At 25.0% G+C, this 25,712-nt stretch overlaps 3 protein-coding genes and 1 long non-coding RNA gene across 6 annotated transcripts; 1 reads left to right on the forward strand and 3 right to left on the reverse strand.

Moving 5' to 3' along the window:
• Positions 1 to 672: 672 nt before the first annotated feature.
• On the reverse strand, positions 673 to 6,121 carry LOC126900528 (ubiquitin-conjugating enzyme E2-17 kDa). Its single transcript, XM_050676309.1, has 6 exons — positions 5,872 to 6,121; positions 4,683 to 4,746; positions 4,593 to 4,624; positions 2,003 to 2,080; positions 1,292 to 1,397; positions 673 to 1,228 (listed from the first exon to the last, which is right to left on the reverse strand). Exons 1-6 carry the CDS (start codon positions 5,893 to 5,895, stop codon positions 1,089 to 1,091), a joined length of 444 nt encoding a protein of 147 aa, XP_050532266.1. The 5' UTR covers positions 5,896 to 6,121; the 3' UTR covers positions 673 to 1,088.
• Positions 6,122 to 7,745: 1,624 nt separating this feature from the next.
• On the reverse strand, positions 7,746 to 10,498 carry LOC126900527 (uncharacterized). The gene is made up of 5 exons (XM_050676308.1): positions 10,232 to 10,498; positions 8,953 to 9,128; positions 8,688 to 8,885; positions 8,231 to 8,285; positions 7,746 to 8,155 (listed from the first exon to the last, which is right to left on the reverse strand). Exons 1-5 carry the CDS (start codon positions 10,302 to 10,304, stop codon positions 8,058 to 8,060), a joined length of 600 nt encoding a protein of 199 aa, XP_050532265.1. The 5' UTR covers positions 10,305 to 10,498; the 3' UTR covers positions 7,746 to 8,057.
• Positions 10,499 to 14,373: 3,875 nt separating this feature from the next.
• LOC126902581 (uncharacterized) lies at positions 14,374 to 21,659 on the reverse strand. 3 transcript variants are annotated; one of them, XR_007703260.1, is made up of 4 exons: positions 21,559 to 21,659; positions 19,955 to 21,440; positions 15,287 to 16,266; positions 14,374 to 14,659 (listed from the first exon to the last, which is right to left on the reverse strand). It is a non-coding gene; the product is annotated as an uncharacterized LOC126902581 (long non-coding RNA). The 3 variants fall into 3 exon arrangements; XR_007703259.1 differs by having other exon boundaries at positions 19,955 to 20,165; positions 20,958 to 21,658; XR_007703258.1 differs by having other exon boundaries at positions 19,955 to 21,658.
• Positions 21,660 to 22,057: 398 nt separating this feature from the next.
• On the forward strand, positions 22,058 to 23,487 carry LOC126902576 (transcription termination factor 3, mitochondrial). The gene is made up of 2 exons (XM_050679976.1): positions 22,058 to 22,205; positions 22,265 to 23,487. Exon 2 carries the CDS (start codon positions 22,403 to 22,405, stop codon positions 23,423 to 23,425), a length of 1,023 nt encoding a protein of 340 aa, XP_050535933.1. The 5' UTR covers positions 22,058 to 22,205; positions 22,265 to 22,402; the 3' UTR covers positions 23,426 to 23,487.
• Positions 23,488 to 25,712: the final 2,225 nt, after the last annotated feature.

The raw sequence follows: 25,712 nt of genomic DNA on the forward strand, positions 1-25,712 counted from the left end.
TAAAAAAATTAGTTAAAAAACACTCATTTTTATTTTATTAGCTTTTGTTGAGTTTAACGATTATAACCCCTTGGTATCTTTCAAGATGCTCTAGGATTTTTTTTATTTAGATATACATGATTGTATACAATAAGACATTACAAAAATAATTAAAACTACAACACTTATTTTACACACACTTTAACTGACTATAATCAATGTATTTTGTTTTGGAAGTTAAATAGAGCATTATTAATGGTATATTTGTAGATCTTTTATACATATGATATAAATTGTAGGTTATATTCTTGACTTGATGATAACACAATATAAAGACCACATTACACAGAAATTGTTTTTATTATTATTTGGTAACTGGCATATTATAAGTTATATGTTAATAATTTAAAGTTAAATAAAATAAATTGAAATTTAAATGAAAGGAATTTATGAAAATTACTAGAAAAATAATTTTTGAAACTTTTAAGCAATACAATAAAAAATATATCAATTGATAATGGTAATCAATTCATAATATTAGAATTGAAAATAAAAATAAGGGGTTTTAAAATATTAATATTTTAAAATGCATACAAATTTCTGAGCATAAATTCACGATGTAAGTAGTTATATTGTCCTTAAAATATTACCTATGAATTGTTTTATTAATAATTAAAAAATAAATAAATAAAATAAATAATAATTAAAAACTATATTATAATTATTTTTGGGTAGGTTAAGGCAGTTTTATAAAATGCCACCAGCACATGTATCTATTACACTTTTATCCCGAAAAGTAATTAAAATTTAAATACTAAAGAAACACCATCATATTTTTAATTTGTTCTCTATATTATGAGACACTTACATAATCAATATTGAACTTTATGACAAAGTGATAAGTAAAAAAAAAAATATATATATATATATAGGCATTTATGAATAAAATAAAATTTCAAAATCATACTATGTAAGTATTTTTCCAATAGTGTGATCTTTTACCAGATTTGTTGGAAATTGAAAGTGTTGATCTTTTTGAGGTTGTACAGGGCAAAAAAAGAATGTTTAACTGATGACGGGTGGACAGGCAACATACTTAGAAATAACCATCACATTGCATATTTACGGGTCCATTCTCTGGCCAATTCATTATACTTTTCTCTGTCTGTTTTATATATCCTAGCTATTTCAGGCACAAGAGGATCATCAGGATTTGGATCACATAACAACGAGCAAATTGACAGCAAAACTAAAATATATTTTTGAACATTTTTTTTAAATTTGTTTCATAATTGAATTTAACTTTAATTACCTTTAGATATGGTCAAAGCAGGTGACCATTGAGACCGTAGAATATCAAGACAAATGCTTCCATTACTATTTATGTTCGGATGGTAAATTCTAGTTGTGAATGCAACCTAAAATATACTTTATTATTATTGTTTATTTATACTTTATGAAGAGTAAAACAATAAAAGTTTTCAATTTAAAATTATATATTTGATAAATATTAAAATACTAAACATTTTTTAAAGAGTTAAATGTAAATTAAACATTTTTTAGCGATACAAAAAATGTAAGGCAGATGGTGCCTACAACAATTGGAGGAGCTCACTATTATTTAAATTAGAATAAGGAGAAGGTGAAGGTACTACTTGCAATGGGTCCGCAGCTTAATAGTTGTAGCACTACTAGTAGATAGTAAAAATTGTATCCAATTTTACATATAATTTCGATTAAGTAATTTGTAAGTAAAACTATAATGATTGTTGACTGGTCACCTGTTAAAGGGCTATAGTAGATCAGCAATAGATTAAAATTAAAATTTATTATAAATTAATGTCATTTTTTGCTCCTAATAAGTTTAAAAATGTTGTTCTTATTAAAAGAAAAAAGGCAAACAATTTTTGTGATATTTTTATATGAAAAGAAGGACTTAGGATTACTTACATATGAAAATTTATAATACCATAAACGAGGACAGACCTTACATTCACTATTATTTAAAGAATTAAGTACTTGCCTTTGGAGGTTTAAATGGATAATCCGTAGGAAAGTGAATAGTTAAGAAAAACACTCCACCTTGATATGGACTATCAGGCTAAAACATATTAAAATACATTAATACATTAAGCATTTAAAAAATAATACACTATACTAATTAAAACACTGGAAAAAATTATTATAAGTGAAATTTTGTTTTTTCATCCTAATTACTAAAAACCTTTATCAAAAATTGAATAAAACTATCAATTAAAGATATAAAATCTATTTTATTAGTTTGTCAAAACTAAATATGATAATTAACTTTGAATTGTAAAATGTTGGATATAACTCTGTTCTAATATAAAGGATAATCAGTTTATCATATACCACTCGATTTTAAAATATAAAATCATAACACATATTATGGTATGGCTAGAGATGAGATGCTGATATTATTTTTAACACTTGTCATTTCCAGATCGTACTCTTCTTTCCATCTAGATATAAAAATGAAAATAACTTTCAAAGTACAGGTCTAAAAGTAGTTATTAACCAGTCATTTTCTAATTTAATCTAATTAAATATGTATTTTGCCATTTGAAAAAATTATTGTTGACACCCCTATATGTTTTAAGGGATGATTCTAAAAAGTAATTAATAGCTGACAAATCAAGAAATATATGAAACTAAAAACAAGTGTATATAAAGAGTACACATGAATGAAGTGAAACTTCTTTTAGTCATTCAATTGATAGAATATTACAATAAAATAACAAATACAGCACTTAAAAATTTTGTTATTAATTGATATTAATTTAATTTATTATTATTAATTTTCTTATTCTATTGTTTTTGATTGGATGTTATGAAGATATTATACGAAATTACACCTATTGTAATTTATTTTAAATTTATTATGCACAATAAAATTACTTTATAGAAAATTTAGTGCTAAATTATAATATAAAATATACATTATTATTTATTCATATAAGTATATTTAGATGTTGTGTATATTTATATATATATTAATACAAACACAATACTAATTATGGATAATATTTATTATTTACTTACTTATAAATTCAATTAAGAAAAAATAAAATATGTTATAAACATTTTCCATATTTATTTATATATAACTTAATAAAATAAATTATATTTAATCATTACTTTTATTAATTATTGACAATTTACTTATTTCAACAAATAACAAATAAATAAAAATAAATGAATATAAAAAATAAACATCTAAATTTATTTTTCTTAATAAGAATAATAATATAAGTAATGAATTATATTTTATATTATCATTTAATTATATTACCTTATTTTAATATACTCGGATATATAAAAATATAAATAAACAATAATTAATTTTTTTTTATCTTTGTAGGCCCATTTAGGCCATAGTGACCTCAAAGAGATTTTCTTAACTATTGATACTCCAGGATGGGTTAATTGTCTATCCCCAGAGAGATAATTGGGTAATCTAATAACCAAACTAGTCTCTTGCTCGGTACATGAGGCTGCCCATGACTGAGTTTTGAAAAACTTAAATAAATATATTTATTATTTATATTAATTATACATACATATTTATTTTAATTATTATAATTACAAAAATAGATTTAATTAAATTATAATATAAAATTTATGTAGCACTTTATTTTCAAAAATTAAAGTATTGTAGTTTAAATCTCATTTAAAATGTATGAAAGTGTTCATTTCTTTTAGAATTTATATAATTAAATTAATTATATAACTTGAGAAAATTTTTTAATTAAAATAGACAATAAAATTTTTAAATTCACATCAAGTGAATTATATTTACAGATTATAAATTTATATCTATTAGTAATGAATTATTATTAAAAAATACTATATTAATAACAAATAATATTTTCATATTATAACTCAATGAATTTAAAATTCATAATATATATTTATATTATTACAATAGCAAACTAATGTTAAACATGAACATTTTTTTTTTGAATGCATATATTTTATTGAACTGACATGTTCATCAAATAATGAAATTTTGATATAATATTTATGTAATATTAGAATATGTTCCTGATAGCCAAACGTGACAATCAAACGTTAACCAAGATGCACAATTTTTTTTTCAAACATTTTGCTATAAAGAGTTTTACTATGAAAAAACAATATTTTTTTCAATATTGTATTTATTTTGCGATAAATCTCGTGATTTAGTATAATCCAATCACCTAGTATATTAAAACGGTTATATCCAACTTTATACAACTCAAAGTTAATTATCACATTTTATATTTACAAATTACATGGAAACTATCTGTTATAAAACTATTTAAACTAAATTCCGTGTAGTATATGTAGGTAACAATTTAAATTTAAATTTAAACTTTTAAATTTAAAGACATAATTTTAAAGCTACTATTAATTAAATAAAATATATAATATGATAGAATTTCGTTAAATCAAAACTATTTGACTGCCATATTTAAATTGTTTTAGTCATAAGATTGAAATATATTTTGATTATTAAATGAATGTATAAATCCAACAGTAATATTTACTAGTTTAACATAAGATAAACACAATATTTCTTTTTATTAAAATAATACTTAAGGTTAACTTACTGGTCCCATAATAGTAGCTTGCCAGTGAAATACTAAAAAAAAAAACTTACTCATATCATTTGTCATTTAAACTATACTATTTATACTTACAATCATCACCAACTGGTCCTGCAGAACATTGTGCTGGTGGGTCTCTGCCTAAGTCTTGAAGTTCCTAAAAATTATTGAAGTACCAGTTTGATTATAATCATATACATTCATAAAAATTCCAAGTCATAATAATTAAATCAATGTTTGTTTAAGATAACAAGATTCTACTTTTCCAATAGAATATTGAATATAATTTCAAGATAAGCATGCGTAAAACAAAATTCTCATTAAATTAATACTAGTTGCAATAAAAATTGTATCAACAGTAAAAATTTATATTATTTTTATCTAATAATGCTAACTGAAAAATAATACCTATTATAAACAAACAATACAATAATTGTGTATTATTTTTAACTATAAAACTAAATAGTAAAATACTTTTTCAAAAATGATCTTTATAATAAAATTCTAAAATAGTTACTTAACTAATTTAAGAATATTTCAATATAAATATCATATAACTTATATACATTTGTACAAAAATTTTTTTTGAAAAATTAAATGATACAGTATAGTAAACTTTTAAATATCAAGGATAATTTATTCTAAATTAAAAATAAAATACTAAATTTTAAATTTAATTGTTTGTGAACTTTACTATGCAATCATATATTTAAAAATTATTTTAATGAAAAACTGAGGAATGTTTTAATCTTATAAGACATAGTTATATTTTATAACTATAAATGAAGTTTCACTGGATAACATTTTTTCAATCATAATTCACATTAATTAAACTATATTAAATAATTTTAATAATACTGATATTGAAAAACTTAAATGACACCAGAAAAATAAAACCTAATGTTATCAAAATATTTACTTAAAGGAACAACAAATATCACAAAATTGTTAAGATATTTAGTTCATTTTAATAGATGAAAAAATTTAATATTTAGAATAGGTTTATAACTTGCTTATTTAATATTAATACTTTAGGAAATCAAAAAAAAAATTGTATAGTAGGTCAAGACCACTGTCACTCGATCAGAAACTATGAATATTATAGATAATATTTTTTAAAAAGGTAAATTAACTATCATTTTATTACCTCACATTGGATAATACGACTTTTTAGTGACATGCGGAAATATTAAGTCAACAGTTCATAGTATGCGTGCGACAAAAAATCGCACACACCAAAAATGAACGGAATCATCAATTCAAAGCATGTTTGTTCACTTACCTTATTGATTCGCTTCAATGCCATTATATGACAATTGTGTTATATATATTTTATATTATATTAAATTTAACACCCAAAAGGAATAAAAAAAATTATAATATTTTTAAATAATGCTGGCGAGATTCGATTCCACCAGCAACGCACACACGAATTATTGTAGTATTAAGAGTATTGGTGTGTGTATATGTGTGTGTGTATATATACGTGTATGTGCTTTTGTGTGCGGGTTATCAGAAAAGGACGGGAGAGTGTAAAGCAGTTGTATTGGGGAACACAGATACACAAAATGGCGGCCGAGAAGTCCCCGTTTGCGGTACCGCAATACCTAACTATTGCTAAACCATAAATACACATTCGCGCGCGCGCATTAAGGGACGGCAACCGATCTGGACGACACTTATTCCCACCAAATGGTTTTTCCACAGATAAGGATGTTCACTAAACGCAGTCGACACTTGTACCCCTAATAATACTTATGTTATCTATTCCGCATCTGTACAGTATTATAATTGTATAAGATTAATGAATAAGTCAAACTGCTTACAATATTAAAACTAGGCTGCAAACAGCTAGTCTCGTGTCGTTTTGGCTGATTAGATAATGTTTCTTACATATTTTTATGTTATAATTATCATTTTTTTATAAACGCAATAATTTGGATATTGATATTAAAGAACTGCGATTATACGCAAGTCTCAAAAAGGAAATGTCGGTATTTGGTTATCCGTGATTGAGTAACGTTGGAGACTACACTCTATACCGTTTAAATATATCTTATATTTAGATTAAACAATATATTGAAAATATGTTGTTAAATGTTAACTAAGAAACTTTAAAACTCATTGGTATTTTTTGTTATAATCTGCAAAATTATTTGTCGTAAAACAACATAATTAGACTTAAATCTTATTATTATTTATATGGAATTAAAAGTACGTAATGAATTTGTAGTATATAAAATTATTGCTCAATGAATTGTACTTGAATTTTTTTAAATGCTTTTCTAATTTAACATTGATTATTATTTATAAAATAAACCAAATATTTCTTAAATTAATAGTTTCCGAATTATTTTGTAAAATTATGAAGACTTTTTTTTGTCGAGGACTATTAAAATTGTTTAATAATAATCCTTATATGAATCTTATTTCTTAGAAATAGTGAATATTCAAAACTATAAAATTATTTTTATTTTTAAACAATTTACATTGGTCCATTAACCGCTCGAGTAGATAATAAAACCAAGTTTTCAGCCTAATGATATAACTTTGTATCATTAATACTTTTGACTTGCATCTTAAGAGTAAAAATGTGAAATTACTGTTTAAATTGTGCAAATAGACTAAAATAAAATTTATTTGCTTAATAACAAAATTTAAAAATAATATCCAAAATTAATTTTTTTTTTTCCAAAATGTATATAGGTTATGAATAAAACTAAATTACTATTATTGGTATAAATTAATTAATCCAAATAGCAAAAACTGCAGTTTTTTGGGGAATGAATTAAAGGAGGAATAATTTTATTTTTAAAGGGACTGTATGGCCTTTATCAGTAACGTGGCAATTCTTATTACACTCTGTCTCGGGTTTGAAATTCAGTCATAAGTAGCTCTATTTGCCAAGTGAAAAATGAGTTCAGTATTTGGAGTTACCATTCCATTGAAAACAGACTAATCACCTGTCTCAAAGTATTCATGGTTAATAAGCTCCTCTTTGGATATCCCTTAATTAACTACTAAAACATAAAAAAATTTATTTTATGGTTTTTCATAAAAACCACAATTTGTCTTCATGTTATATTAATAAATTAGTGACAAATACATTTTATTAAGTTAAAATTTAATACTCAATTTTTTTTTTAATTTTAAGTACTTAACCAAATTTAATTTTATTTACATTATAATTACATGTATAATAACCTAGAATTAAGAAAGATATTTATGATTACAAATTAAAACAATTTAATTAAAATAAATATGATAATTTTAAATTAAAAACTACATCATATATATATATATATAGAAAAAATTTTTGAAAATTATTGAGTTAAGAGAATATAAAAATTGTATTAATGTTTTAATGGAACAAAATTATAAATTTTTTTTTTTTTGAAATGAAAATTTACTGAATTTGTAAATTAATATTATTTTTCACAAACAATAAATTATAATAAAATAAAATTTTTATACAATATGAAATTGCTGAATTGAGTCTGGATAGTAGATTACTGAATCACTTTGGCTATTTTGTCCAAATATTTTAGAATAATTTGCATCGTTGGCTAAAAAAAAAAATTGAAATACTTTGTTGATATACCTAAAATATCTATGTAAGTAATAAACACTTATTAACTTACAAAAAACATCATCTGATAATTCTTCAATTCCTATTGATTTATCTCCTTTTGTTACCTAAAATTAGATAAAAAAATATTTTACTTAGAAAATAAGTATCGAGTAAAACATCAGATAGTCAACTAAAAGATTTTTCAGGGGATGATACCCTCAAATTATTTTTATGGCCTTTTTTTTCTTTAAAAGCTACTAAAAATTAAATGTTTGAAGAAAAATAAAAACAGAAAAAATTTTATTATCCTCTCTAATCAAAACTACAAATTTTTTTTTGAAAAAGCTTCAATGTTTGTGAAATTATAAAATGTGAGTTATGTATTCTTTTTTATTACTTAAATTTTTTTTAATAAAATTATTGACAATTATATTAAAGAAATACATAATTAGATACAAATTTTTACACAATTTTGTTAAATTCCTAAATTACATAAAATTTTTAATGCTAATATTATTAAATTTTACCTCTCGGTATTTTTGTAAATATAATTTTAATGGTTCAACATAATTGTCAAATCCTAAATTGGACATAGCATATAATATATCTTCTCCATTAATAGTTTTTCGTTTTTCCTGGTAGCATCTATCACTGGCTTCACTAGTGATGAAACTTATGAACTCTGAAACACATTCTTGAACACATTCGCGAGCATCTTTAGCAATCTAAGTATTTTCCATAAAAGATATACATGAATATATGTTAATTATTCAGGAATAAATTAATAATTACCTTGCCACCATCAGGGATAGATTTTTTCATTATTTTTGCAATGTTAGCTATAGGTAAAAATCTATCCTGCTCTCTAAGTGGCTTACCAAATTTCAACTCGTATACTTCTCCTTGGTTTGAAGAATCATCAGTGTTGTCTAAAGTAACCATTTCAACTCCATCTTGGCCCTCTTGACCTGTTAAAATAGTAAAATATATTGCTTCATCATTATGTTTTTTCCTTATAAATCAATTTTTGAGGTTTTCCAAAATAATTTTATTTATTTCTGTTTTTATTAATATTGTAGTATTGATTACAATATTTCATTTAACATTTTCTAAATTTAAAATAAAATTATATGACCTATAATCAAAAACCATCCATCTACATAGAAACAGAAAGTAATCAATTGAAGAGATTCATTATGTAATTTTCTAAAAATATGCTTCAATTCTTAAAATGTGAATAGTCTCAGTTGTATTTTAATATTATCATTATGTCTATATTGTGTTTTAATACTTATCAATATGTAACAGTTTCCAAATGTAAAGGTTTTAAACTGGATTTCTGATTAACTATACTAGTGATCTAATAAAAATTTTCTTAAAGAAGTCTTAGACAAGAGCTTAATCTATAATTTAAATTTCAATAACCTATCTCAAGGAAACAACAACATTTGCAGTTTTTAAAAACCAGATGAATAATTTCAAGTAAAAATATTATTCCGTTATTAGAGCTTGGGCCGTACATATCCAATTGTTTTATTCTCCATATTGTTATTTATGAAGAAAAATTTCTATGTGCAAAATTCTTGTTTCAATACTTTTAATAGATTCAGACAAAAATTATGTTATACATAAAAAAACTTATTTGATATCTTTCATGTGATAAATAAAATAAAAATATAATTAATGTTAATACTAAAGTAATTAGTATTTCAATTTGTTAATAATATCTTCTGATAAATAAATATTTTACACAAAGAAAATGTTTTCAATGAACCATAATATAATTCCAAGTGTAAAATTATTTGTTTTTCATGATTTTTTTATATTATTTGTTACAATTATAATTTAATATTTTCTATCAAATAGATTTATTAATTTCAGCCTAACTCAATTTTTTTTTTTAATTCGAAATGTGACATAAAATGAAAAAGTAATAAAAATAGAAACACACTAAACTATAAACAAGCTACATTGTCTGTACCAGTTGAAGGTATAACAATTAAATTGAAAGTAGTGTTAATAAATGTTTATTTAAAAACAATTTTTTTTTTTTAATTTTTAAAATGTTTACCTCGAGATAAAAAATTTTGAGCATCTTCTGTGAGAAATTCTTCCCCTAAATCATCGCTATCGCTGCTATTCATTTCTTATTTATAATTGTAAAAATTAAAACACTACAAAGAGTTAAGGTAACAGGTTAAGTTTATAATTAATTTTTATAAAATCTTTTTAGAATCCAATCATCTTAAAATGTATTTTTGTAAAATTTAAGAAACAGCCAAATTAATTTTTTTTGAGGATTACAAATAAATTATTCAATTATTAATGTATCAAGTATAAATAATCTAAGTATGTATTATCATTATCGAAGTATGTATCAGGTTAACCAACGTAATATAATGTTTATAATGTATGAAGATCACACAGACATATTATATTTGAGTTGTCCTCATAAATTGTAACAATATGTCTTTTTGTTATATCAAAACTAGATTTTTAGGCTTTCAATGCTAGGTGGTTAAACTAATATAGCCACTATTTTAAGACTGCTCTGAATTTTTTATGTTAAATAGTTTGATATCATTTGTGTTTTTCTTATCATAGGCGATGAAATCTCATTTAAGTGATTAAATTTTCTATTATCAGTGATTTTATATAATTTGAACTCAGATAAGATGAAACAGATATGTTTTATCTTATCTGTGAATTCACTTTCTTAAAAAAGGTGAACGCTGACTTTTTTTTTATTACTATTTAGCAATTTAGTTATAACCCATAGAGTAATATCAGGCTATGGATATTAGAGATGGGAATTATGATTCACCTTAGTGATCCGATTCATTCGAATCAGGTCAACTAGAAGATCCCGTTCGCGATCTAAATGATATTTTGAGTCAAATGAATCGAACATTCAGTATAGTTTTGATTCTTTTGCGGTTCTCGATTCGCGATACGGATTAGGGATGTGTCGTATAAACAAATGACATGAATATGTTATCATTGATATTTGGTAAGCAATCAAATCGGTTCAGTGTGATTTATACGGGAAAAAATTAGTTTTGGGGGGATCCGGATCACTACGGTTCGGCGATCTGAATCATTTCGTTCACTATTTTGACCGGTTCAATGCGATCCGTTCGTTCGCGAACGACTCATCTCTAATGGATATTTTGATATTTAAACAAAATGTAGCAGCCTTTTTATTGTAGGTATTGGTATTATCATTTTGTTGTCATGAAGAGAACTAATACCGGTTGAGTGAAAATATATATTATAACAATTTTACTTTTAATCATTTTATTTCATTAACTTTCCATCTTTTATATAATAATTAATAGAATGGTTTATATCTGCATTGTAAAAGACTGCATTAACTCGAGAATTTCTACCAAAAATGATGATTGTAAAATACCAAAGGATTTTCCTCGGTTAGTTTTTTTTATTATAAATTAATTAAAATAATATTTGTATCTTAGAAAATCTTAAATTTATTGAATAATTATAAAAAATGGTTACAAAATTGCAACAAAAATGATTTGTTAGACATATCAATTGATACATTGAATAAGTATTATATGGTTTGTAATGTTCATTTCAAACTTAATATGTTTTCTAATCCAGAAAATTTTTTCAAACAGTCTAAGGGCTTAAATTTTCTGAATGACTTAGATGAAATTATAACTAATTAAAGTAATGTTGCTCCTCCATTAAACAGTCTTATTGCGTTTAATCCTGAGAAAACTTATAATTTTAAAAACTTTAAAATTGGTATGGTTGATTACCTTGATTTAAGTTTTCCTGCTACAAATGCCTTTATGTGGTTATCTAGTTAAGAAATCACTAGAAAAACATAATTGTGGTATATGTATAAGTGATGTTAAATCTCAAAATCAGTTAGATGAATCCTTTTTAACACGCTTATATTAGTTTCACTTGTATGTGTGATGTGTGTTTATAACTTTCCACGCGGCACGTGTTATTCTCGCGTATCCCGTCGTCTAGACTAGACGTCGTAACGCATTCACCCCACCCCGCTCACCAATCACCGACAACACTAATTTTGTATTATATTATATTTTTGGTTTTTGTACCCGTACACGCGTGCCTGTCATTAATTATATAAATAAAATATAATCAAATTTTTATTTTGTGACTGACCAATACTGCCGTGCTAAGCGAAAACAGGATAACTCCAGTCAACATGATTTTTCAGGAACACAAAAAAACATTTTTAATAGTAAATCAAGATACCCTTTTTACCCAATGTATAAAAATAATTCATAAGACGGTAACTCCACTATTTTTTATGTGATATACCAAGTTTTTGCTCAGTATTTGGATTTACCGTTTTTTCGCTTACAAAACATCAAATATATTGGACTTGCCGTATATTTTCTTATTTTATATTTCAATTTTAGATGGGTTTTAATAGGAGATATGCTATTTTTACATCAAAAATCGATGTAAAACCACTAAATTTACCTAAAGAAACAAAAAAAATTTTTTTTTTAATTTTGGAGTTATCCTGTTTTTGCTTAGCACGGCAGAATACCACCCGCGTCTAATGCGCCTTACGTATATATATTTATATATTCCTACCGCCGTTTATACCTTAGGTATAACGTTCCCCCCGCCCACAAAACAAAGCTATACCTAGTGCATGATACGTTTACGTACTTATGTCGCCTTACTATATATATGTATGTATGTATGTATATATATATATATATATGAAGAGTGAATGTGTCAAACGTTCTATGTGCCAAAAACATATTTGTTCAGAAAACAGAAAAAACGATGGTAACATGGGCATGTCTCACATAACGAACACCATCTATGAATGCAATTTTGTACAAGTAAAAAATTTAATTGACATTTGAAACACATACAAGATTGTGGCCTTTGGCACATAGAACATAAATCAGAAATAAAACAATTTTTCACTTTTTTGGCACATAGAACGTTTGACACATTCACTCTTCATATATATATATATATATATTCCTACAGCTGCCGCATATGCCTTGCGTACAACGTTCCTCCGCGCCTATCGTATGTTAAGTCGCTTTACATGTATATATACATATTCTAATTACTATTAAAAATATGTATTAACACGTTTTATTCTCATTAAGAGATATAGAGTGTATTCATTCAGATTATAAAGGATAATTCCCGTATCGTCGTATTTTCGTCACTACCTCCATGTTCCAGGACTGGGTAATTTACGCGCCTGCTGCTTTCCTTGGATGTGATAGCCATTTCTCAGACTCCCTCCCCGGAATCGAACCCTGATTTCCCGTTACCCGCTACAACCATGATACTGATAGTAACTACTATAATAACATAAAAATAAAAAGTAAAAAATAAATATAGTTTAAAAAAACTAAAAAAACACGCTTTTAAAGCACATTGAAATAAAAATTATTTTTAACTTTTTAGTTCGATGTGCTTTAAAGCGTGTTTTTTTAAACTATATTTATTTTTTACATATTTTAAGGCTTACCATAATGAAAATTTATCCACTTATGGAAATTTTAATACTCCACCTGATGTATTTGTAAATTATATTAGTAAATTAGATAATATTTTTATAGAAGAATTTCCAATAATTTCTGTAAACAATAATGTAGGAAAAGAAATAAGTAATTTAATAAATAATATTCCCTCTAAACATCCTTGTCCAAATTTTGATTATGATTTTTTAAAAAACCTTTACATAAGATTTAGAATATATAGATCTTTAAAATTTTTTAACAAAAATATTTTATCAAAACAATTATAAAAAATTTATTAATAAAATACATTTACATGTTTTAGATTATTTGAAAAAGTTTTAATTTATTAATTGTTTAATGATTGTATAATTTATGTGATGAATGTGTATAATGATTTTGAAACAGTATTATTATGTTAATTGATTCCTTTTTGTTTTTAGCTTCTATGCAAAGCTAAGAAGATATTCATTAAACTATAATGTATTTTATAAAATAATTTATTCAAAATTAATGAAAAACTTTAGAAAATTTTATATGCAATATTTATAAAATGTGTAATACAATTGAACACAAATCGTTATTTTTAGTGTTTTTATTTAATTAATTTGAGTTATCGTATTATTATTTAAATAAAATTATATTATTAGTATTATTATTATATTTATATATATTATTAAATATATTAAATACTTAAATATATATGTAGTGATGTACACGTTCAAAAATATAAAAAAAAACATAAATACCGTAATCAAAATTGTTACTTTACATTTTGAAAAAGGTATACACAATTTTAGTGTAAAAAGTGGTCACATTGATTTACCTACATAAAAATGGTGGACTGATTCTAATCACCTCCCTATATTGACCATGTAATTTTTTATCAGTGTCCATTCTGTTGTAATATTGAGACGACGTTACTCATCTCTGATGTATAACCTTTTTGCCAAAAAATCGAGTCATTCTACTCGGCTTGAGTCACTTTGATTCAGTATTCTCCTCTAGATAGCAGTGCAAAAATTCATGTTTTTAAAAAATTGTCGGTAAATAAATTATTGCAGTTTAAATTGTGTGCATTACTATTTTTTCAATAAATTGTTATTTATTAAAATTTTTAAAATTAATTAAGCCAACTTATTTTTTGTGTGTTCGCATTAGGAATGAAATTACCAAACAAAAGAACATCACATTCCTCAGATTAAAATTTAAAATAACTATTTTTAGTAAATTCCAAAAACATTTTTTTTTAAGAATCCCACCCAATAACACAAATATAGTGTAATTAGTATTCTATATGATTATACAAAATATTATTGTAACTTTTTTTATTTTATATTTTCTACTGACAGTCATATACTTTCTAAATGGAATGTATTCTTATTAGAAAATAAAAAAAAACTATCAAAAAGTTACCAATAATACATTACTTTGCTCTGAACGTTTTCTGCATATAAAAATACTAAATCTTTGTGTAAAACAGTTGTGTGACAATTTCTGTTTGTCGTGTTAAAAGTGTAAGAATATTTTATTCTGTTACTTAAAAAAATGTAATTACCATTAACAATTTTTTTTTATTTGATTAAATAGTAATTTCCTATATTAATGCAATACATAATAATAATAATTACTCATTTAGGATTTGAAGAATAATTTCGGTTGTGTATGCAAAATACATTTTGTTCAATTGTTACATTTATTTTTTCATTTTCTGATTATTTTTATTATTAGGCCAAATTTTATATTATTCTGAGATTGTAGTTATATTAGATAAAACTAGTGCAAAACTCTTTGCTGAATGAAAAATTTTTACAGATAAAGATGATAATACCATTGATTTTAATTTTATTTATGAACTGTTTATATTACAAGAACAAGAATGCTGCTATTTAGCTAATGAACTTAGAAAGAGACACATATATTTTTTTTAAACAAAAATTGAAAGTTAAGCTTGCAACACAGTTACTTAGTCAGTCGGTTTCTAATGTTCTTAGATTTAGTAAACACAATTTAAATACTATGTTATCCCAATCAGAGAAGAATTTTATGTAATGAGTAATTTTTCCAAACAAATAATTATTTATATTGCTGGATTTTTAGTTAGTAAATTAAGTGTCCTGGTGTTTCTGCACTTTTCTTCTAATAAAGAAGACTTTTTACATTCTTCAACATTAGTTGAAAAAATAGAAATGATATCAAGGTGGTTTATGTTACCCAAGTTATGTTGTATGAATATAAAATTTTGAAACAGATTTTGTTTTAAGGAGTCTTGATTATGAAATTTTTTTTTTTTTAATTCGAAGATTGGATAAATGATTATTGATGTTTCTCTCCACTTGTCTCTGTCACTTATAATCATCTTTATCTCCCAGTATGTTCCTATTCCGATATCTTCCATCACCTGCTTTAGAAATGGGGTTCTGGGCCTTCCTCTTCCAAGTTTCCCTTCGATTTTTCCTTCTATTATTGTGGTTATCTATGGACTATTCCTAATTACATGTCCGATCCATGCTTTCCTCCTCAGTCTTAACGTATTCCATTTTCGATTTTTGGGTATTCATTTTCCTGAAAACCTCATCATTTTTTATCTTTTCCGTCCATAAATTTTTAGCTATAAAAATAAAGCTATCAATATGTTATATGTGAAATAATTATGATATAAGGAAAAAAACTATGCAAGTATGAACTTTTAGTGGAATTGCATATTAATTACTTTTTTTTTATCACTATGAAACATTAAATAATAATAATACAAATTGATTGCATACACAATCCATTAATATATGAATGAATATGTAATATTTACCAATTATTAAATTAAAATTATGTTTTAATGAATTGTAATTAATTAAATTTTTACACACTACTAATCATCTACACTATTGGAAAATTGTTATATTAATGTAAAGGAGTCCCAAAAAGGTACATTAATATAATAGAAGATATGTATGATGGCACTTGTACTAGGGTAAAAAGCGTAGGAGGAGTATCAGAAGGTTTTCGAGTAAGAGTAAGAGTGCACCAAGGTTCTGCTTAAGCCCTTACTTATTTTCTATAATGATGGATGAAATTACTAAAGAAATGCAAGGAGAGGTGCCGTGATGCATGTTGTTTGCTAACAATATAGTGTTAATAGGAGAAAATAGGGAGGAAATTAATCAAAGGCTAGAGGCGTGGAGATCAGCTCTCGAAGAAAAGGGTTTAAGAATAAGTAGAAGTAAGACAGAGTATTTAGAGTACGAGTTTGACAAAGGAGAACACGAGATAGGTAAAATGATTAGATCAGTGACAATTAGCGAGAACGTGATTGGAGAGGTGCAAAGTTTTAAGTATTTAGGGTCAGTTGTGCAAAAGACCGGTGATATTGACGAGGATATAAGATACGAGATTAAGCGCAGGTGGGTGAATTGGCAAGAAGCATTTAATAATGCAATAAAATAATTCCAATGAGGCTGAAAGGTAAATTCTACAAGACTGTAGTGAGGTCAGCTATAATGTATGGTTCAGAGTTTTGGGCGGTTGATAAGAAAGTAGAGCAGAGATGAGAATGCTTATATGGATGAGTGGAATGACTAGAAAAGATATAATAAGGAACGAGCATTTAAAAGGGAGTATTGGTATAGCGTCAATCGTGGATAAGATGAGAGAAAATAAACTTAGGTGGATTGGTCATGTTATGAGGAGAGAAAAATCGGAAGCTGTAAGAGCAGTTATAGAAATGAATGTTGAAAGAAGAAGAGGTAGAGGAAGACCAAAAAATAGATGGAGGAGTGCTATATGAGGATATCTCATGTAGGAGATCGTGTCAAGTGGAAGTTTAGGATAAGGGTGGCCGACCTTAAGTAGTTGGGATTAAGGCGAGAAATAGGAAGAAGTTATTAATGTAATTTGCAACCAAAATTCGTTAAATTATCGCTATTAAATGATCGCTGATTTTTCTTTAGTAAATCAGTCTATTGTTGCCTCCATAGTAAAATGAATAAGAAGTATACTCGATCAAATTAGTGCGCATGATAAGCCTAGGGGTAAAATATGTAACCAACAATAAACTCAACGTGACGTCACATGTAAATACATTGCGTTGTATATATTCTATATTAAGGGGTTCTGTCCCGTTATAGTCAAGTATTTTAATGAACTTTTTTTAGTTAATTTCGGTTTTCAATTTCATTTATAATTTTTTTATTATTATTATTAACTTCAACTGTGTTGTAATACATCTTTATTGTATTATCTGCTACACTGTAGTAGTTTATAAACCAAGATTTAATTCGTTGATAAATCTAACCTAAGAAAAACTTTAACTGCATAGTAAAATTTTACTATGTTTAACTGCATATAAATAATTAAATATCAATTTATTGTGTAATTACTTACAGTAAGTATAAGTTGTTACATTATTTATAAAAAATGTAGTTTTAATGATTATTTAATAAATTTTTGAATTTTTTTTTTATTGCTCATTTCTCGTGATGCAAGTTTTTTTATTTATATTCCGTATTCTAAAATATATTTTTGTTCTAATAATGAAGTTTTTGACTTCATCATCCACCAAAAGATTATCTGAATTACATGCTTTTTTAGTTAATTCCAGTACCTCCTTTATTAAGCCTGGAGTTTTTCTAATATCATCTATTAAAAATTTAATCATAGGTATGTAAAAATATTTTATATTAACTGTATTTCTATAAGTACCATTTTCATTTAATTTTTTAAAAATAGTTCCTATGATTTTTCCTAAATTTATTAATGTAGGTGATGGTTGTCGTAATGTTCCAAATTATTTAACCTCTATGCAATCATTAGGTTCATTCAAATTATCTACAAGATTCGGATATTTGTATTCAAATTTAAAAGCTACATATCCCCATTAAATATGTTAGGCTGTCCTCAAATAAATCTGATGGATTATATTTATTATTAGCAGCACACTAAAAAAATATACAATGAAAAGGTACTAGAAATATTGAAATATTATATTATATAATTTTTATATTATAAAAATAAAATAAACATAATCTATATTTCAAGATTATATTATGCTATCTCTCTCATTCACTTAATAAGTAAAATAATTTCTATAAATAATGTTGATTGTTTTTTAAAATTCACATTAATTAATACTCATTCATTTTTTTAGAAAAAAAAAATGCTATGCGCTATGTTTTCCAAAAATGTACCATCTTAACCTAATGTAATATATTTAATATTAATTTCTTAAGTTAATGTGGTGTTAATTCAATGTTAAAACATAAAAAAAAAACACACTTCTGCACACTAGTTAATATAGCTCACGTTTAATTAACGAGGTACAAAATCCTAATTTTTCATTAAAATACAAAAGTTACAACAAAAAAATACATAGAATCTAAAATAAGTATCCACGATTAAATTTATTATAAAATATTATTGAATGCGTTGTTTTAAAGTAATTAATATAATTATGACTTAAAAATTATGTCTATCATATATATTATATCAGAATTATCAATTTAAAAATCGCCCGGTTTTAAAGTGCATTCGGATGCGGTCGTATTTCAACGATCGTATACGAATGCACAAAAACACAAGGCGATGCACTTGCGCGTACTACGACGAAAATGCTGACTGTGATCGAGCATACTTCTTATTCATTTTACTATGCTTGCCTCTATATTACTCTATGTTATAATCACGATAGAAGATAATCGTGATTACATATCAGTGGAAAAATTCCATATTTAGTGGATTTATTGGTAAACGGTCGCCTAAAAATCCGCGATATACAGTTGCCTAATAACTTGAGAATCCATGACATTAGTTCAATTTCAAATTAGAAATTAAAAAAATTTGAAATCCCACTTCAACATGATCTTTTTTGCTTATACCATAGCACCACAGAATAAATAAGATCTTATCTATTCTGCTGTAACCCAACATATTGCAGTTTGTTTATATTATATTAGTATATTAGTATTATATATTTTTTTAAATTTCCAGCCGCTATTGCCTCAATTAAATATCTATCCAAAGATTATATTAGGAACCTAGTTATGTTACTCGTATAGTGATTTAGTTAATATAGTAGGGTCTCGATAATCCGAACGAGATTGGGGTAAGGGGTCGTTCGGATTCCCTATGGCTTAAAAAAAAACATCAATTTTATCGTAATTTAAATTATGAAATTGTATTTTTATCTGTATTAATCGTGTAAAAATTCGTAATTTCAAAAGAATATACAAAATATACAACATATAAAATAAAAATGAATGTATAAAAATATTAATATAATTATGGGTATATGTAATTATGAACCTTACTATTTAAAATATTGATTTATTTTTTTTTTTGTACACTGGTTTCTATTATGGATTGGTATCCTTGTCCCGTAAACGTCTAAGCAACATAAGTTCTTCGCAGCTTTCATCGTTTTGTTCAGCCCACTGTATGGTCGTATTTAACGTTTTACGCTTACCTGGACCATTTTCCGTTTCAATGACAAACTTCTCTATTTTTTCCTTGTTTTTTATCCTGTAATTTTAATGTAACATGCTTACGTGGAGCCATTTTAAGAAAAATACGCTAATAAATGTTACAAATACGCAGTGTAAAGCGATCTTTATGCAGTATGACACTCAACTGACGAATGTATGTAATCGACGTTCATATCTAACGTATCATATCTAAACGACGTACATGTGCGATGTTGGATGTACAAACATAATCGAAAAATTTTATTATCGGAAAATATTATTTATAAATGAATATGTACATATTATAGCAATAAGATAATTCTCAAGCCCGTTCGGACTACCGCGTCTTTCGGATTAGCCTGTGTTCGGATTATTGAGACCCTACTGTACAGACTGAATTTACAGGGACATAGATGGTTCGTTACCATAGATCTTATAAACATGGATAGAACATTAGGAATGTGTTTTCGCGGTCTTGAACTGATAAGAAATTGAGGCCGTTTGTTTACATTTCAATTACGATAAAAGCATAATATACTGTTTTAGCTTCGATGCAAAGCTGGAAAATATTAATTTTACTATGTGTTTTTTTTTTTGTGTCTGTTACCACTCTTTCTCAGCTCTCACCGAACTGATTTCTTTCAACGATACGTCAAAAGATCACAAATCGTATCTAGTCGAAGACATTACCCTCAATAAATAAAAAAATTTTCCTTGTTCCCCATAAATGGGATAAAAAACCGCTAAATTTCGACACTTTTTCAATTTTTTTTACTTAAAACCACCATAACTTTTTTATAAATGACCAAATCAATATAATTTTTTTTATATAGATACGAGAGGTACTTACCTATTATTTTGTATATTTTCTTTATAAATCTGACCCTTTACCTGCCTACAGGGAGGGATTCAAAATGACAACTTTTTCACAAAAAATTTACTTTTTTAACTTAACTTTTGAAAGTGTACCGGAAATACTGACACTTTTATATATATATTAAATTAAAGCTAATGTAATATACTTTTTTTTACAAAAAGAATTTTGTACTTTATTTTTTCTTCATGATGAAAATGACTACCAAATGCTATTTTTGTGTGGAAATTCTCGATTTTATTTTTTACATTTTTAACTTTATAATGCTATAACTTATTGAAAAGTGTATGGATCAATACAATTTTTTTATGAGAAATAATATATATATATACCCCTTTTTCATTCGACATACTTTATCTTAATCAGAATATTAATAAGGAAATAGCAGATCATGTAGTTTGACAGAAATTAAGAATCTCACAAAACTAAGTCCTGATGTTGAGATAATCTGTAATGTAACTGAAAAAATATTTAAACAATACACTAATCAAATCCATTCAAAAAATCCATACAATTTTTATTTAATTCAAGTTAAAACTGAACTATAAAGAAGTTTTAACATATTTTCTAAAGTAACTTGTGGAGATGATGCTTGGTTTGAAAATTACCACAAAAACAATATGATAAATTTAATAGTGTTGAAGTATTTAGATGTTAGAATGTATCACGAAGTTAGAATAAGAGATGAAGAACGCATTAAAGAGCAAAACTAACAAAAACTATTAATTTTAATCACGATTAATTTATGTTCATTACTGTTTTACTATATATTTTATAAGTTTTGGAAAGAATAATTGTTTTAAGTTTTATATAATTATACATTACATAACTTATACTAATTAATAATTACTAACCATTAAAAAATAAAAAGTACATGTTATCATGTAATAATGTAAACAAATAGCCTCAATTTACTATCACCACAGTCTTCACTGATAAAGCATCAATGTCCTATCCATGTTTATAAGATCTATGTTCGTTACTGATTTATTTAAATGTTATCATTATATTATCACACATTCGATTATATTATATTATCATACAATCAACCATATGCTGCAATTATTATATTCTTTATTTCTTAATTTAATTCAATAGATTCAAAATATACTAAATGTGTATCTAATATCTAATATTAAATTAATTATGTAATAAAATGGAACTTAAATAATATATATGCTACAATAATATAAGTTTATAAATTGCAAATAAAACTAAATGCAGGTACAACTTAATTGAATTTTAGTAAAAATATGAATTAATATATTTGTTTAATTTTCCAGACGCAATATTTAATTTTTCAAATTTTGATTCTTCAGAAAAATGTAAGGATTACAACATTAATATTATTGAGTAAAAATTATATTATTCGGGAATGTAATTTACTCAAGAATTATTGGTAAATAATATTTGTATCAACTATGAATTTTATCCAGAGATTTTTTTATTTGAAGAATAAAAATGTTGTAGAGATTTATAAATACTGTACCATCTCAACGAATTCTTTAGATAGTATTCATAAAAATGAAATTGAAAGTCCAAAAGATTATAATCAAGCACCATTAGTATTGAATAATATTGATTTTTCTAACATAAGACCTGCATTACGACCAACATTTAATTTAGCATCATATGTAAATGAATCATCTTCTCTTCAAAAATTAGTTAAACTAGGTGTAGAACTCTATAAATTTGATAATAAACCAGACATAATGTCAACAATACTAAAACTTGACTTTGAGCGTGATATGAAGCAATACATTCAATTTGTATTTGATTGTGGTGTTCCAGCAGATTGTCTTGGAAAATTTTTTACCAAAAATCCTATGATATTTACAGAACACATAGATGACTTAAATACCCGAATTAATTATTTGAAGTACAAAAATTTTACAAAAGAAATGATATCTTTCATTCTTCAAAAGCATCCCAAATGGTTATCACATAGTACAATTGATATTGATGCAAGTCTTGGATTTTTCCAATCACAATTTTATCTTTCTGGAGATGATATACGTAATATTACTGTTAAATTACCTAAACTTATAACATGGTCAAAATCAAATGTTCACTTAATAATATTTTCACTGAATGAAGAAATGGGCTTTAATAGAAGTGAAAGGAAACGATTATTGTTAATTTATCCCAAAATCTATATTATGTCTAAGCATCATTTATTACAAAGATTTATTTATATTCATGAAACTATGGGAATTAACCATGATCGAATTGTACTTGAACCAAAAATATTGTCTTGTCGTTTAAACAGAATCAAACATCGGCATGAATACTTGAAGTATCTGAATAAAGACCAATATAATCCAACTAAACCACAATATGTTTCTTTATCAAATATTTTTGAGGGTACAGATCCAGAGTTTTGTGTTAATATTGCAAAAACTAGTGTAGAAATGTTCAATACATACTTAAAAACAGTTTATTAAAATAAACATGTATTTTTTATCTATAAATTAGTTTATTACTTAAAATTATATATGTTATAAAATATAAAAAATGTTTATTTTATTACAATAATGGTCTCCACAGTTATAAATATTTTGAATTTAACCAAATGAAAGTAGAAAAGCTGATAAGTAATCACAATTTTTTTAATTCATAAATTTATATTTTTTGATAGATAATAATTTTTATGTTAGTGTGATCACCTGATATTTATAATTGAAAATAACAAGTTACTATACAACAACATTCAAACAAGGTATGCTATTCTATATTTATCTTTTATATTATATTACATTGCATATTTTGAAGTTTAAGTATTTTTAGCGCTATTTTAGTACAGAGAATAGTTTTTGGAAAGTCAAAATATTTAATATTTTTTTTTTTTAAACTATTGATATAAGAAAAAATTTTGAGTATAAAACGCATATGAAATCAATTAGGTTGTCTTAATTATTATTCACCGATTTAGATATTAATATTAGTTTTAAAATTATCTATATTATCAGCATAAAAGAGGAAGCGATTATAAAATACAAATTTCTATGAAGTACTATGGTAGCATATTTTCCGTTTAATGTCAATTTGAAAGCACTGTGTTTAAACCACGGACTGTTTTATAACTGTTTAAATAATTTTCAATATTTCCCATGAAGTGTTTTGATATAAAAAAAAACAAAGCTTTTTAATACAGTTAATGTTAGTTTTTCGTACCCTGAACAATGTATTAATAGTAGTTTTAGAATGCATAAATTATAAATGGAATTTTCTGGTAATATCTTCTCACAAGCAGAAAAAATTTTTAACTAGCGTAAAGAGCACATATTACCTACGTCATGTACATAACAGACAATTGCCTGGTTGCTATAACGTACGGCTCGCATGGGATCACATTTTAAATTCCACGGAGCAAGGTATTTTTTTGAAATTTTAAATTTTTAACATTTTAATTTTAATATGAAGTTTAAATATTTTTTCTGAATTTTTATTATACCATGATCGATCTGACCAATCTTTATCTGTACAATTGGTCAGCTCCAAAAAAATATAGACAGACTCATAATCAGGGCTCATAATTTCTAGCATTTGCACTTTATTTCTATAAGTTATAATCCCTGCTTTTAATCATTTAAAAATATTTCCAAAAATCTGTAATTTTTTCATTTTTATGAAGTAAAAAATAAACGCACTAATGTACATCATACCTAAGTGCATACATTGTACTCATGTAATTGCACACCTTAAATATAAAAATATAATTAATATTTTCTTGAATTAATCACTTAACAACATCGTCGCTGATGTTAAATTTTATAAGTACTACATGATAAAAAGTTTACTGAGACACCAACACCCCCAAATTTTTTTATGGCATTTTCTCAACACATGACTTAGATATCTTTTTCAAAATTGCAGACATTCATTAGGATAATCACGTCTCTATTACCAAACATCTTTAATATGTTTTGCACGGCAATACATGTATATAAGGGTCAATGCCACTACTTGATTGTGAGACATAGTAATTTTACTTTCTTTGCGAGAGGCAAATTATGTTCTAAACTATCACAGTCACTCATTTTATTTTTACAGTTATTACTTTTAAATAAAACACTGGCACATGTTTCGAAGTGAACAATAACACTCAGTGGGTGCTCGTGGTGTGGATGCAACTTTAAACATAATATCGCTAGTCATAGGTATAAAAAATTGTCAAATTGAACATAATAAAATAAAATAAAATACACATTATATTTTAAATATCGCAGTAGAAAATAGAAATGAAAATAATAATAGTGATTATACTATCAGCGGCGTAATTATATACAGGCACTATTACATCGACAAATTTTAAGTGTTTTTGAACCCTCAACGAATTATAAAATCAAAATTCAATAAACAGTTTCATTAATACCAAAATATATTTCCAAATATAGATATAGAATTAAGAATTTTCATATGTGTACAAGTGTCTAATTGTAATATAGAAAGATCATTTTCGTATCTCAAACGCGTCTAAAACTATCTTTGATCCACTCAGACTGATACAAAGTTAAATAATATCTCATTTCTCAACACAATAAATTAAATGTTAAACGAGAACTGAATTTCAATGATTTAATTGATTCATTTACGAAAACTAAATAAATCAATTTTATAATTATTAATTATATATTATGTATTACATATGTGTTATTCTACCATTTATGTGTGCTTTTTGTTCTCAACCATATATTACTTTATGTTAGTAATGTAGTACACTAAAAATAA

This window comes from Daktulosphaira vitifoliae, unplaced genomic scaffold (genome assembly GCF_025091365.1).
Source record: "Daktulosphaira vitifoliae isolate Bord-2020 unplaced genomic scaffold, ASM2509136v1 Scaffold_3, whole genome shotgun sequence".
Taxonomy (NCBI): Eukaryota; Metazoa; Arthropoda; class Insecta; order Hemiptera; family Phylloxeridae; genus Daktulosphaira; species Daktulosphaira vitifoliae.